The 15388-nt window shown below is 32.9% G+C and overlaps 2 protein-coding genes across 2 annotated transcripts; both read right to left on the reverse strand.

The window, feature by feature from the left end:
- Positions 1–6485: 6485 nt before the first annotated feature.
- Positions 6486–10956, reverse strand: LOC111713639 (zinc finger protein 271). Its single transcript, XM_023488556.1, has 5 exons — positions 10886–10956; positions 9056–9094; positions 8447–8750; positions 7928–8080; positions 6486–7717 (listed from the first exon to the last, which is right to left on the reverse strand). The coding sequence occupies exons 1-5, from the start codon at positions 10949–10951 to the stop codon at positions 6495–6497; spliced, it is 1785 nt and encodes a 594-aa protein (XP_023344324.1). The 5' UTR covers positions 10952–10956; the 3' UTR covers positions 6486–6494.
- Positions 10957–11749: 793 nt separating this feature from the next.
- On the reverse strand, positions 11750–14729 carry LOC111713640 (uncharacterized). Its single transcript, XM_023488557.1, has 5 exons — positions 14399–14729; positions 13842–14231; positions 13317–13683; positions 12704–12777; positions 11750–11956 (listed from the first exon to the last, which is right to left on the reverse strand). The coding sequence occupies exons 1-5, from the start codon at positions 14459–14461 to the stop codon at positions 11948–11950; spliced, it is 903 nt and encodes a 300-aa protein (XP_023344325.1). The 5' UTR covers positions 14462–14729; the 3' UTR covers positions 11750–11947.
- Positions 14730–15388: the final 659 nt, after the last annotated feature.

The following is a 15388-nucleotide window of genomic DNA, read 5'->3' on the forward strand; positions in this document are numbered from 1 at the left end:
CCCCCCCCTCCTTCCTGTATTCGCCCCTAAATGCCTGGGATCCTTGGGAAATCAGATCCTTGCACGAAACAAATATATAAACTGAAATAACAAAATAAGTTTTGCAGTGAATTTACTACAAAATATCAGCTTTCAGAAATTTTCTTTGTATTTGGGGCTTTGTAAATATATTCTTATCTTTGATGTACTTTGTGTACTGACCACTGAGAACTCTGTGGATATATTATTCCTGTACTCTGTGTACAAGCTACTGAGAACTCTGTGGATATATCACTCCTGTACTCTGTGTACTGACCACTGAGAACTCTGTGGATATATTACTCCTGTACTCTGTGTACTGACTACTGAATACTCTGGTGATATATTACTCCAGTACTCTTTGTGTACTGACTACTAAGTATACTCTGTTGATATATTACTCCTGTACTCTGTGTACTGACTACAGAGTACTCTGTTGGTATATTACTCCTGTACTCTGTGTACTGACTACTGAATACTCTGCTGGTATATTACTACTGTACTCTGTGTACTGACTACTGAGTAATATGTTGGTATATTACTCCAGTACTCTGTGTACTGACTACTGAGTAATATGTTGGTATAATACTCCTGTACTCTGTGTACTGACTACTGAGAACTCTGTGGATATATTACTCCTGTACTCTGTGTACTGACTACAGAGTAATCTGTTGTTATATTACTCCAGTACTCTGTGTACTGACTACTGAATACTCTGGTGATATATTACTCCTGTACTCTGTGTACTGACTAAAGAGTAATCTGTTGTTATATTACTCCTGTACTCTGTGTACTGACTACAGAGCAATCTGTTGTTATATTACTCCAGTACTCTGTGTACTAACTACAGAGTAATCTGTTGTTATATTACTCCAGTACTCTGTGTACTGACTACAGAGTAATCTGTTGTTATATTACTCCAGTACTCTGTGTACTGACTACAGAGTAATCTGTTGTTATATTACTCCTGTACTCTGTGTACTGACTACAGAGTACTCTGTTGGTATATTACTCCAGTACTCTGTGTACTGACTACTGAATACTCTGTTGGTATAATACTCCTGTACTCTGTGTACTGACTACTGAGTAATATGTTGGTATAATACTCCTGTACTCTGTGTACTGACTACAGAGTACTCTGTGTACTGACTACTGAGTAATATGTTGGTATATTACTCCAGTACTCTGTGTACTGACTACTGAATACTCTGTTGGTATATTACTCCTGTACTCTGTGTACTGACTACAGAGTACTCTGTTGGTATATTACTCCAGTACTCTGTGTACTGACTACTGAATACTCTGTTGGTATATTACTCCAGTTCTCTGTGTACTGACTACTAAGTATAATCTGTTAGTATATTACTCCTGTACTCTGTGCACTGACTACAGAGTACTCTGTTGATTACTCCAGTTCTCTGTGTACTGACTACTGAGTATACTCTGTTGGTATATTACTCCTTTACTCTATGTACTGACTACATAGTACTCTGTTGGTATATTACTCCTGTACTGACTACTTGGTATATTACCCCCATGTAATCTATGTACTGAGTGGTCTGTCGATATTTATAACCTATAATTAATATATACAGGGTGTCCCAGGAATGTCAATATTAGAAAGAAGACGTTATGGCATTTCCAAAATTTGGTGTGCATTTTATAGCTTTCTAAATTACCTCAGACTTAATAACGTTGTTAAGATTCCAATTTATTTTAAAATACTTGTTTCTAGGATTCTTCTTGTAAAAGTTGTTTGAGGAAGGAATATCGCAAAATATTTTAAAGATGAAAGTGGAGCTGTCAGCTGTCCCTCAACTTTTATGTTTTGTGGGACACCCTGTATAAAGTTGTAATCTTTGTTTGTTTGTTTTTCCGATCATAACTCAGAAACCCCTGGACCGATTCGCCTGAAATTTTGATTGGAGAACTCCGGGAATGTTCTTACTTTGGTTTAGAGATTCTAAATTGAGTGGATTGACTTTTAGCCAGGAATAACTAATATATGTATTTAGAAGACTTCAAAGGCTTGGATTATCATATTACCGAGGTCTTCAGCCAGTATTATGTCAAGACTTCAGAACTAATGTAGAGGTACAGTGGGACCCAGAAAACTATGGAATAGGAAGACGACTATAGGAGTTCGATTTATTTTATATGTCGTCTTACTATTCCACAGTTTTATGGGTCCTATTGAGACAATTTGTAATTTAATAGATGGAAATCAAAATTCTTTATTTGATAATTTTCAACTCATCTGCTTCCAGGTATTAGATACAAAATACCGGCACGGTGGGATGACTGGGTGGTGCAGGACCATTCAGAATACTTCTTGCACAGGAACCAATCAATCAATCAAAGAAAATCAATCAATAAATCAATCAATCACTCAATTATTCAATCATTTCATCAATAATTCAATAAAGTCGAAAGAACTCAAATCCTCTCCGATTCCAAACTGTACAAATCAAATCCTCTCCGATTCCCAACTGTACAAATCAAATCCTCTCCGATTCCCAACTGTACCAATCAAATCCTCACAGATTCCCAACTGTACCATTCAAATTATTTCTTTTCTTAAGTAACGATGAGAAAGATATCGTCATTTTCAATCATGAATACTGACAATTTCCTTAATCACCTCTGCGGCACAAATCCGCAAGTCAATTTTAAAGATAAACTTTAATGAAAATAATCAGGTTTTAAGGGAACTGTTGTGAATCAGACATGCCACTCCACAAATGGACGGTTACTTGAAATTACGGCTAGAATACCTTTAAGTAATGATTCAATTATCTGATGTGAACACTGATTCTTGTATAAAATAATTTTTACAGTTTATTAATAGATTGATTTTTGGTTAGCACGGACGGAAAAAACAAAGACATGTGAGGCGCAAAAACTGGACCTTGCAACTCACTCCTCGTTTTCAGGAACCTTCAACCCAAACCTAGCTATCAGCTGTAGGACTAAATTTAATCATAGCTGATTAACTTCAGATCATTTATCAGTTGCAGGACTAGGTGTCATCACACCTATCAGCTATAAGACTATATTAAATCAGCGCTGATTATAAACTCCATCTCATTTATTACTGGAGAACTTAATTTAATCATAGTTATTTAACTCCGTCTAGGAATAGGTTCCATCATAACTGATTAATTTCAACTCATTTATCAGCTATAGGACTAGATTTAATCATAGCTGATTATCTAATTATCAGCTGTAGGACTAGATTTAATCATGGCTGATTTTCTCATTTATCAGCTGTATGACTAGATTTAATCAAAGCTGATTAACTTCATCTCATTTATCAGCTGTTGAACTAGATTTGATCATAACTGATTAACTTCAACTCATTTATCATGTATGACCAGATTTAATCATAGCTGATTATCTCAATATCAGCTGTAGGACTAGATTTTTGATCAAAGCTGATTATCTCATTTATCAGCTGTAGGACTATATTTAATCATAGCTGATTAACTTATCTCATTTATCAGTTTTAGGAATAGATTTAATCAAAGCTGATTAACTTATCTCATTTATCAGCTGTAGGGCTAGATTTAATCAAAGCTTATTATCTCATTTATCAGCTGTAGGACTAGATTTAATCAAAGCTGATTATCTCATTTATCAGCTGTAGGCCTAGATTTAATCAAAGCTTATTATCTCATTTATCAGCTGTAGGACTAGATTTAATCATAGCTGATTAACTTATCTCATTTATCAGTTTTAGGAATAGATTTAATCATAGCTGATTAACTTATCTCATTTATCAGCTGTGGGGCTAGATTTAATCATAGCTGATTAACATATCTCATTTATCAGCTGTAGGCCTAGATTTAATCAAAGCTTATTATCTCATTTATCAGCTGTAGGGCTAGATTTAATCAAAGCTGATTATCTCAGTTATCAGCTGTTGGACTTGATTTAATCATAGCTGATTAACTTCATCTCATTTATCAGCTGTAGGCCTAGATTTAATCAAAGCTTATTATCTCATTTATCAGCTGTAGGACTAGCTTTAATCAAAGCTGATTATCTCATTTATCAGCTGTTGAACTAGATTTAATCATAACTGATTAACTTCATCTCATTTATCAGCTGTAGGACTAGATTTAATCATAGCTGATTAACTTCATTTCATTTATCAGCTGTAGGACTAGATTTAATCATAGCTGATTAACTTCAGTTCATCTTCTTTGCCATATCATTAAATAACCCATTAAAAGATTAATTTAGACTAAACAGTCTAAATTTTCTGATTGAAAAACATGAATATCTTCATCATTTTTGATAAACTAAAATAGATTTACATATTATGTCCTGAATATAGTATGTTATCAAAATGCCCAAAATAAATGTAGATGGTTAGTCAAAATGAAACGTACAAATTTGTATCCATCAAGTTGTTAGATTGAACTCATAACATTTTTGTTGAGTTCAGACTTAAATGTTTAAAAATTTACTGGATTTAGTTGTGAAAAATTTGATATTTTATTGCTCAACAGGTAGAAATTAAAATATGTTTCAAGAAGCAGTGACAATAATATCAAAAGTCAGAAATTTTTTCCTCTTTTCAGTTCAACTTGATAGTTCTGTAAATATTATATGATTATATCATTGCTCAAAAATAAAGAGACATCTGAAGAATTTACAAAATGTCATATTCTTAACTTTCTGATAATGGAATATTGCATATATTTAGTTTTTTAATAAAATGATTATATGAAACTCTTCTTAAAAACATGTTCCAGCATATTCATGGCTATTTATTTATTTTTGCAATTACTGAGATTTACGTATAAAAATAATAATTATCACGACGACATTATATAAACTCTTTCGATAACTCAAAATCTCTGTGGTAAACTTTACTAAATTTATATTCTGCAAAATGTTTTTAAATTTGATTATTGTCAACATAATATATGCAAAAATTGAACCAAAAATCGAACGTGTAATACGGACTATTTTTGGATAATTTTTCAATTTTATTTTTGTTTGAATAAAAATATTGCAAAGTTTGTGATAAAAGCAAAGTTTAAACCTTGGAAGTTAAAAAAAAACGATTAACTAACTGCAACTGACAAGGAAGTTTTTAAGGGTTTACAGAAATATTAATCAAAAATTTATTTGGATTGATATTTTTAAATTTTTTGTGAACATTAACTTTTTAATAAAAATAGTTCTAAATGTAACTGTAAATGTGATGAAACTTCAACTGTAATGTAAATGTAAAAATGATTGTATCTATAACTGTAAATGTAAATGTAAATGTAACTAAAAAAGTAAATGTTCATGTGAACGTAAATGTAAATGTGAATGTAATTTAAAATAAAAACGAAATTTCTATGGAACGGTTAAAAGATCGTTTTTGTTTTCGATGGCTAACTGATGACCAAAAAAGCCTTACAAAAAATGCAATCTGTATTGGGACTCGCTGTGCTGTGAAACCATTAGATAGAATTAAAATCCTACAATGAAAAACCAATAGACTGTGAAATATGAAGACGACTTTTTACCCTTAAACGTATTTGGTGATGTTTTAAAACAAATAGTTTTACTTAACACTTATTAAATTACCAATTCAGTGAAATGGGTCTGTTTACACTGAAAAATTGCTGTTTCCCATGAACATTGGACTACTTCAAGTCAAAACCTCAGTCTAAAAGTCGTCTTCCTATATCCGTTCAATGGTTATCACTATAATATCATTTTTAAGTAAAAATATAACCGAGAGTTTCATCTAAATTATAACATTGATTTGGAATAAAAATAAAGTTTTTTTTGATGGAAGGGAAATATAACGCAAAACTGTAACCACTGAGCTATAACCAACCAATATATATGACAAAAATAAAACCAAATTTTGAACAAAGATAAAACAACTAAAAATATAATCAACCATAAACCAATCAAAAGTGTGATCATTTTTTTTACCAAAAAACTAACCATCTTTTATACAAAATGTAACCAAATATGAGTATATATTTATTTTTCGTGTAAAGAAGATACTTCGAAAAATACTTCAACTCAGAATTGCTTCTGGAACATTTGGCAGCACAAGCCATTCTCCCTCTGTATACATTTACTTTAAGAATTTACTTCCGAGTTTCATTTAGATTTACAAAAATTGATTTGGAACATATATATAACTTTCAACTTTCAAACTTAGAGATGATAACCCAAGCTTTGAACATTCCCATGGGTGTACGGAGTTCCCCAATCAAGATAAGAGGCAAATCGGTCCAGGGGTTCCAGAGTTATGATCGCTCAAACAAACAGATGGACAAATAGGTATTACTACAGGATATTAGATAATTTATTGATAAAATCGGAAATAAAATACAAAACGACAAATATTGTAGCTGAGATAATATAAATAAAATACATGAATAATTTAAATAAATACATTTGCTTGGCTGGTCATCACAAAAAAAACATTCTTTAAGAAAAATATTCTAAATTATTTAATTTTCTTTTTTTATTTTAACTTTTTCTTCTTTACTCTCTTTGTCTTTTTCAAGCTTTATTCTCTTCCCTGGGCCACCTGGCGCCTGCTCATGTTTCCTCTTCATGTGTTCTGATAGAACGCACCGGCGAGTTCCAGAGAATTCACACTCATCACAATGCACCCGCTTACGTTGTACATTATGAAGAATGCTCTTCCTGTGCTTATCTTGTTTGTGCATGTTTAAAGCGGATAGTTCGGCACCTTTATAATTACATTCATCACAAGGATACCTCAACCCTGCATTCGTGATCGTTTTACCATGTTTAATTTGCTTGTGCATGTTTAGATCTACTTCTTCAACACCTTTATATCCACACTGATCACATGAATACTTTTTAACGTGTTTACTCTGTTTGTGATTGTTTAAATCTGATAATTTAGCACCTTCATAATTACACTTACCACAAGAATACTTGTTATTGTGTTTATCTTTTTTGTGTTGGTTTAAGTCGAATAGTTCATCACCTTTATAGTTACATTGATCACAAGAATACTTGGTATCGTGTTTATCTTGTGTGTGCTGATGTAAATCTGATATTGTAACGCCCACATAGTCGCATTGGTTACAAGAATTTAATAACAATGCAATGTAATGCAATGCAGATGAAGTCTTTTCTCCATGCTTACTCTGTGTGTGATTGTTTAAATCTAACAATGCTGCGCATTCATAATCACATTGATTACAAGAATACGTTTTAATGTGTTTACTCTGTTTGTGGCTGTTTAGATCTACTTCTTTAGCACCTTTATAATTACACTGATCACAAGAATATATAAAAACTTTGTTCTTTTTCGCTTTTCCATGATGCCTTCGCTTGTGTTGTTTTAAATCTAATTTTTTAGCACCTTCATATCCACACTGATCACAAGAATACTTTTTAACGTGTTTACTCTGTTTGTGATTGTTTAAATCGGACAATTCAGCACCTTCATAATTACATTCATCACAAGGATACCTCAAACCTCCATTCGTATTTATTTTTACATGTTTACTTTGCGTGTGTCTTTTTAGATCTACTTCTTTAACGCCTTTGTATTTACACTGATCACAAGAATACTTTTTACCGTGTTCACTCTTTTTGTGCTGATTTAAACTATCAGCTTCCGCCCCAGAATATTCACATTGATCACACGAGTATTTTCCCCTTGCAAGATTCCTTGGCACTGTTTTCTCACGTTCTGTATATAAAAAAAAAATATTTTTTGTAATGCATAAATATCAAAGTTTTAAGGGATTTAAAATAAGAAGGAGGAAAATGAGCAAGAAAATATAAAGATTTAGTTCACTTTCCTTTATAAATTTGACAAATTTGCACAAAAATAAATTTCGTATTTGAATAAAGAAGAATCATTTAACAAGGTATACACCATACAATTCCATATTTTTACCTTTAACTCCATCTTCAGGTTCCTCTTTGACAACAATCTCTTCTTCTTGTTCATTGTTCTCAGAGATCTTCTTATTCTTCTTCTCTGCAGGATTCTCCAGGTCTTCATAATTCTCCAGATTCATGTTTTCATCCTCATCACAGCAATCTTCCACTGTAACATTGAGTGTATCAAAGATTTTGTATTTTACAATCAATGAATCAAAAAAACCTTAAGGGACTCTCGCTGTAATTTTAAGTCATCTTCCATTCAAAGGGGAATATGCCTGATTCGCCCTGGTACCCTTGAAACCTTAATCTGATCAATATTATGGAAGCTTAAGCTTTAAAAGTGTTTAATTCTGATAAATTTCTCTGTTGTTACGGAAGCAAGATAAGTCCATTCCCTTTTAAAGCGACACCACAATGAAAAGTAATTGGTTTTCAAAAACAAAAACATGAATATTTAATTAACGTTATCAGGAAAAGCATTTTGTAAAGTTTGTTTTAAAAAACGACGAATGAAAAGAAATAAATAAACCTTGAATGATATTTGGAGAATTTTCAGTTTCCTCTTTGAGGCAGGATACTCCCAGTGTATACATTGAGCTAATGGAGTCAATATGTTGCTGGGCAGCAAGAAGTACTTCATTAAGCCCCTTCCACTCCTCTTCTTCCTTCTCCCCCTCCCCTTCCATCTCTTCCTCTCCTTCCCTCTGCTTCTCTTTTTTCTCCTCTTCTTCTGTCTTCTCCCTTTTCCCTTTCTTGACATTGATTTCTTGGTTAAGGAGATGGATGTTATCTTTCATTCCATTCTTCAGGTTCAGAATACCAACCAGCATATGCTTTAAAGGAACAGTTGACGTAATTTCAGGGGATCCTTCATTTAACCTCATTCACAAACGTACACTTTATACCTATGTCTGATCAAGAGGAATGAGATTTTCTTTTAAAATGGATATTATGGTTTCTCCTTGATAGTTTCTTATGAATTTAAACCGTAGAAATAATTCAGGAAATAGTTAGAAAGTAGCTCTGTTAAAAATTGAAAAACGAGATATCTTTCTCATTGTTACTCAGATTGGTATAGTTGTGAATCGGAAATTCCACTAATAAAACTGAAGGCTCACTTTAAATTACGTCACAGTCCCTTTAAAATTCGTTTATCCTCAGTCCCCACTTCAACTCTCTAGTTCAATATTAGATTGTTATAATAAACAAATAACCTTTGACAAAGAAACTGATAATTCACCTCAAACTCTAATGCTCTATTCTAATCCTTACATCGTTGCAACCTGAAGTTGTATCGTGTATGTAGTAAAAAGGGAAGAAAGATGATATTCTGTGAAATTGCAGTACGTTGTACATTGCACATTGCTAATGATTAACTGTTGTAAACTTGTATAATGACATTATTCAATGAAACTGCGTTTCAATGGAATATTTAATATGATTAGATTGAATCATGCGGCCTAATTAAATATGCAAAAAAAAACATGTACGTAGTTATACTGCGTGATATACATTTTCTCTAATCTTGTAAAATACGTAATACGATGGTATCTAACAAGTGATATAGATAACATCGTAGGAATTGAATTAAGTCAATTCCTGTTAACTTTGTAACCTAAGCAATTGAATAAAGTTAGTTGTATGAGACTCCGCTTTGATTACTGCGAGAAAGTAATTATGTTCTCGTTGAAACATACGAGTCTAGATTTTGCCTAGTTGATTGGCAATTGAATCGAATATAGCTTGAAAGGATAGCTTGTGATCTTGTTGAACTATACGAGTGAAGATCTTGCCAGGATAATTGGCAATCTGATCAAATAAAGATAGCTTGGGTCCTAGTTGAATTATACGAGTTGAAATTTAGACTGTGTGTCCTTAAGAACCAGGGAGTTAAGCCTGGTTGAGAAATTGCCTGTGTAGCAATTTCAATACCCTGTGTGTATTTTATAACTAAGGAGTTAAGCCTGGTTGAGATTTGGGACTGTTTGTCCTTTGGAACCGAAGAGTCAGGCCTGGATTAGATATTGCCTTTGTGGCATTCAGAAACGAAGAGTTAGTCCTGGTTGATCTTGGCAACGAGTAGACCTGGTTAGATACGTCTCGAGTAAACCTGTTATGGGGTAGGTATTTGCTACATGTTTATCGAGATCAATGCGTGATTTCCTCTTTTGTTACTCTGTGGATTAATTTAATCTTGATTTGATATCCAAGAAAGTGCCTAAAATTCAAACAATCAGAGTGTCGTTTTCAGAAACAGCCAATTAGAAGCCGGTAAATTTTGCGCACAACCAATGAGAGATGATATAACTCTCATTGGTCGGAACCCAACCAAAAAGAGAGGATTAAGCAGAAAAGTGGCCACAGTGGATAACGAGATTAAGCGAACGGAATAAAGGGTATTCAATAAAAAAGCCTCCAGCTCAGGTTGCAAAATATAGAAATGAGAAAATTAGAGTTTGATGGAAGTAATTATTTCCATTTTTAAACAAAAACTGATTTTTCTTTGAAGGAAAATTATCTTGTAGCATTTAATAGTCTACTAGGTATATGAATACTATGTACACAACATTTTTAATAGGACCATGCAAACTTGTACAGTGTACACTGTACATATATTGCACAGCATGTTATGATAGATAAATCTTGTTCGGCACTGTAAAAGACATATTAGAATAGAAGCAGCTAGTGTTGTACAATATTGTGTGAACTATATTAAAACAGATATGTTTAGTACTGTGAAAATTTGGAATAAAATCAGCATGTGTTGTACAATACTGTGTGAACTATATTAAAACAGATTTGTTTAGTACTGTGAAAATTTGGAATAGAGCTGTACAAAAGATGTATGTTAAGAGAGATTAATTTTGTACAATATTGTGTATAAGAATTAATAAATAATAAACCATATTACAAGCAGGTTGGAAAACGTACACGATATTGTACAGTTCTGTTCACAATCTAGGTATTCCTGAAGCTCTGTGTACAAGTTTATCCTCTGATGTTCAAGATGAGCACCTGCAGCCATAGCTGACATTTTATCTGAAAAAAAAACTAAATTTAAACAAATAATCAAAAAACAAAACAGTTTTCAACAAATTTATTTTTGTAATTACTAATATTTTTCTTGCAAACTACAGAGTTACACAGCATAATGAGACTTGGATAAGGTCTTGAAACTGTTATGAAAATAAACGTAAGTTGAATTTAAGTTGACACATGATATTGCAAAGAAAGACACTAGTTTTGAGCTTCAAGAAGTCATGCATGTAAAAAAGAAAGCTTAAGAGATTATATACAGTCGTTTTAAAAGTCTCATTCTTTGCGGGTAACCCTGTCTACATATAATATAGAAATAATGAAATATAACAACTATTTATGTAGAAAGAGGATCTTTTGCTAAAACTTCCTATTTGGTATTTTCTTTTTCGTCGTCTTCACTTTCAGGTTCAAATTTTACAAGATCATGTTCAAATTCAACAAAATCAGACTCGCATTTCACAAGAACGGTTTCAGGTTCATATTTCACAAGAACAGGTTCAGGTTCATATTTCACAAGAACAGGTTCAGGTTCATATTTCACAAGAACAGGTTCAGGTTCATATTTCACAAGATCAGGTTCGTATTTCACAAGAACGGTTTCAGGTTCATATTTCACAAGAACAGGCTTATGTTTAGAATGTCATCGTTTCCCATCAGGAACTTTAAACTGCCGTTTGAAAAGAAACAATGCATCTTAATCATAACTTGAAAAGTATAGGACATGATGTGATCTTGTCACGCAACTGACTAAATACCTTCATGAAAAAAAGTATATCCGATCAAAGAAATAAAATAAAATCTGAAAAAATATATCCGATAAAGAAATAAAATAAAAAGTATATATATTGGTGAAATACAGAGTGTGTAGGGTAGTTGTTGATAGGTTCTGGCTGTTCCTTTCAGGTTTACGCCACTTCAGACCACAGAGCTGAGTTTGGTTCTGTTTACAGGTTTACGCCACTTCAGACAACAGAGCTGAGTAGGGTTCTGTTTACATGTCCTAAAGATTTCAAATTAATAAAAAAGTCCAGACATTTTTCTAACTCTAAAAGGTTACATGCTAATTCCTAAATATTGTTTTCAAATTGATTAAAACAAGTGCCATTGGGAATTTGGCAAAGAAACTGGGTCAAAATCGCATCATTTTCAAAAAGTTAGCCTTTTAGGATATTATATCCATGCAACCTGGCGGTTTCAAATATTTTGAGATCACAAAAATTGTTGAATCTTTATGATATTTGATATACAGGTACCTTGGGCCATTCTAATAAGTTTTGAACGATGTAATTGATAATTTTTTACACCTTCTTGTGGTGTTTTAGGGCAAAATATGGAAAAAAGTGATCAATTAAGTGCCATTGTCGCTGCATCACCGAAGTCAACCTAGAAACCTGATATTTATTGTAAATGCATATATAACCATTATATAACCATTAGATGTAAAAAAAATAGTTCTTGATTTTTAACGTTCACAATTCCAGACCGTTCTTTTCAACCAGTTAATGTTCGATCCATGTTCTTCGATAATTCATAGATTGTTCCAATCGTTTTAAGAACGAGTTCTATGCGTTTGTTCTTTTTTTGGAATGATGGCATCGTTCTTAATAATTTCATTCGTTCCTGTGAAGGATTGATTGTTCACAAGAAGCGACAAATCTGTAAACCAACCGAAAACCAGACATTGACTAAGTCAGAACCAAATACAGACATGATGTTGGAAATGGCGCAAGTATTTAAATTGGCTTACCTCTCTTCCTCTGTTGCTAGCCTCCTTTACATCTCTTTTTCTGTTGCTAGCCTTGTCTAGCTTTCTTCGTCTGCCTGAACAGTCAATCAATCAGTCAATCAATCAGTCAATCAATCAGTCAATCAATCAATCAATCAGTTGATCAATAATTCAACAAATCAGTCAATCAATCAGTCAATCAATCAGCCAACCAATCAGTCAATTAATAAGTCAATCAATCAGTCAATCAATCAGTTAATCAATCATTCAATCAAGCAGTCAATCAAGCAGTCAATCAATCAGTCAATCAATCAGTCAATCAATCAGTCAATCAAGCAGTCAATCAAGCAGTCAATTAATCAGTCATCAATCAATCAATCAGTTGATCAATCATTCAACAAATCAGTAAATCAATCAGCCAATCAATCAGTCAATCAATCAGTCAATCAATCAGTCAATCAAGCAGTTAATCAAGCAGTCAATCAATAGGTCAATCAATCATTTGATCAATCAGTCAATCAATCAGTATATCAATCGGTCAATTAATCAGTAAATCAATCAGTCAATCAATCAGTTGATCAATCAATCAATTTTGAAATTCATCCATAAAACTATTAATTTTATATTTAGCTACCTCTGTTATGCTTAACCTTCTTCATCATGTACTTTGTACAGGAAGTAGGCAGTCGGTAATGTCTGTAAATGTTTCTTCGGGAAACAAAAGTGTGCTCACACAGAAGACATGTAAGATGTCCAAGGGTGCCAACATTCTTAATCAATTCCTGAACCAAGATTTCCCGACTGCCCCCTTTCTTCCTAGAAGAGTTGTCGTCGGTTGACTGAAGGTTTACTTTAAACTTCTTCAAGGGGCTGCTCAGGTACTGGAGCTCTTTTTCTTGCACAGAATCATCTTTAATTGTCTCATAAACAGCCTCTCGTCCTTTGTTGATAGCCTCTTCAGCCTCTCTTTCTCCATTCTCTGTCTTTTGTTCTCTCTTCAACTATAATATAGTTCATTTAACAGCCAATTACTAGGTTTCTACTTATCAATCAATTAAACAGCAAGTCAACCATCGGACTAAATTTGAAAACATAAAATCTAACAATCAATTACTGAATCAAAAAATCAATCAATCAACCATTTAGAAATTTTGATTACCTCCTTTGGTTTATTAGCGAGGAGATTCCGCCGAACTGCTAAGGCACGCCTGGGTGTCGGAGCAAAGGGCGACCAGGGTTTTGCTGTGTTTGGGATATAGAACATATTTCTGATAATATCTGGAATCTGTTCTAAGTAATCATAGCAGGTGCTGATACTTGAGTTCCAGTCTTGGAATGACACGGTGCACAGAGGACAATCTAATTGGTGATTTTCCAAGAGACAAAGCACATCTGCAGTGTCATTGACAAACTCTTTATTGGGGGATTGACACAAATCTAACTGACCATTTATCTTCAGTGCCTGGTGCACTTGAACAAAACTGCCAACAATGTAGTTTAGTTTGTTCTTCACAAGCTTTGTCTTCGATTCATCTCTCCCCTTTGGACACTATAAATAAAAAGTTTTTGATCAAACCATAAAAACTTCTATGCTGAGTTCTTGGTTATGTGGGTCCGCTAAAATGATCGTGTCATCTAAGGACTTTAAAAAAATGTCATCAAAATTTTAGAATAATTTCTGTCTAAAAGAAACAATGTTTCTCAATCATAACTTACTTGGTATATGACATGATATGCAAGGTTGTCGATCTTACCACGCAACTGAATGAATATTTCCATGGTTATCTGAAAAAAATATATCCGATAAAAAAATAGAATAAAAAGTATATATTGGTGAAATACAGAGTGTGTAGGGTAGTTGTTGATAGGTTCTGGCTGTTCCTTCAAGGTTTACGCCACTTACTACATCTTGGCTGAGCAGGGTTCTGTTTACAGATCCTAATGATAATTCTAAAAAATTGATTTCAAATTGGTTAAAACAAGTGCAATCAGGAATTTGGCAAAGAAACTGGGTCAAAATCACATCATTTTAAAAAAAGTTAGCCTTTTAGAATATAATATTTTTGCAACCTGGCGGTTTCAAAATTTTTGAAATTACAAAAATTGTTGAATCTTTATGGTATTTGATATATAGGACATTAAGCCATACTGATAAAATTCAACATTATAGATTGTTTTAATAAACAAATAAACGGATCACTCACGATATATGAGATGAGAAAATTATCCACTAAACCCCACTTTTTTTACGGTTCGTATACCGCAGATCGCTTCAGTACACACCGAAAGCTTAGTTTAGGGTGAATAAATGATTTTTAACAGAAGGAAAATCATCTTGCAGTTTTTTATAGTTTACTAAGTACATAGAAACGCTTAGTACTCTGGTCACTGTACAACTTTTTTTAATAGGAGAAGCTTGTACATTGTACAGAATATTGCACAGCGTGTTATGACAGATAAATTTTGTACCGCACTGTAAAAGACATGATGGAATAAAATCAGCTAGTGTTGTACAATATTGTTACAGTTGGCTAAAAAAAAATTAATTTTGTACAGTATGGAATAATTTTGTCAACAGCATGTGTTGTACAATACTGTATAATAATGTAGTAAAAGGAGCTTGTACTATATACATGATACTGTACAGTACTGTTATGTAGAGAGAAGCTTGTACTAAATACATGATACTTTACAGTACTGTTATGT

Source organism: Eurytemora carolleeae, unplaced genomic scaffold, assembly GCF_000591075.1.
Source record: "Eurytemora carolleeae unplaced genomic scaffold, Eaff_2.0 scaffold1325, whole genome shotgun sequence".
Taxonomy (NCBI): domain Eukaryota; kingdom Metazoa; phylum Arthropoda; class Copepoda; order Calanoida; family Temoridae; genus Eurytemora; species Eurytemora carolleeae.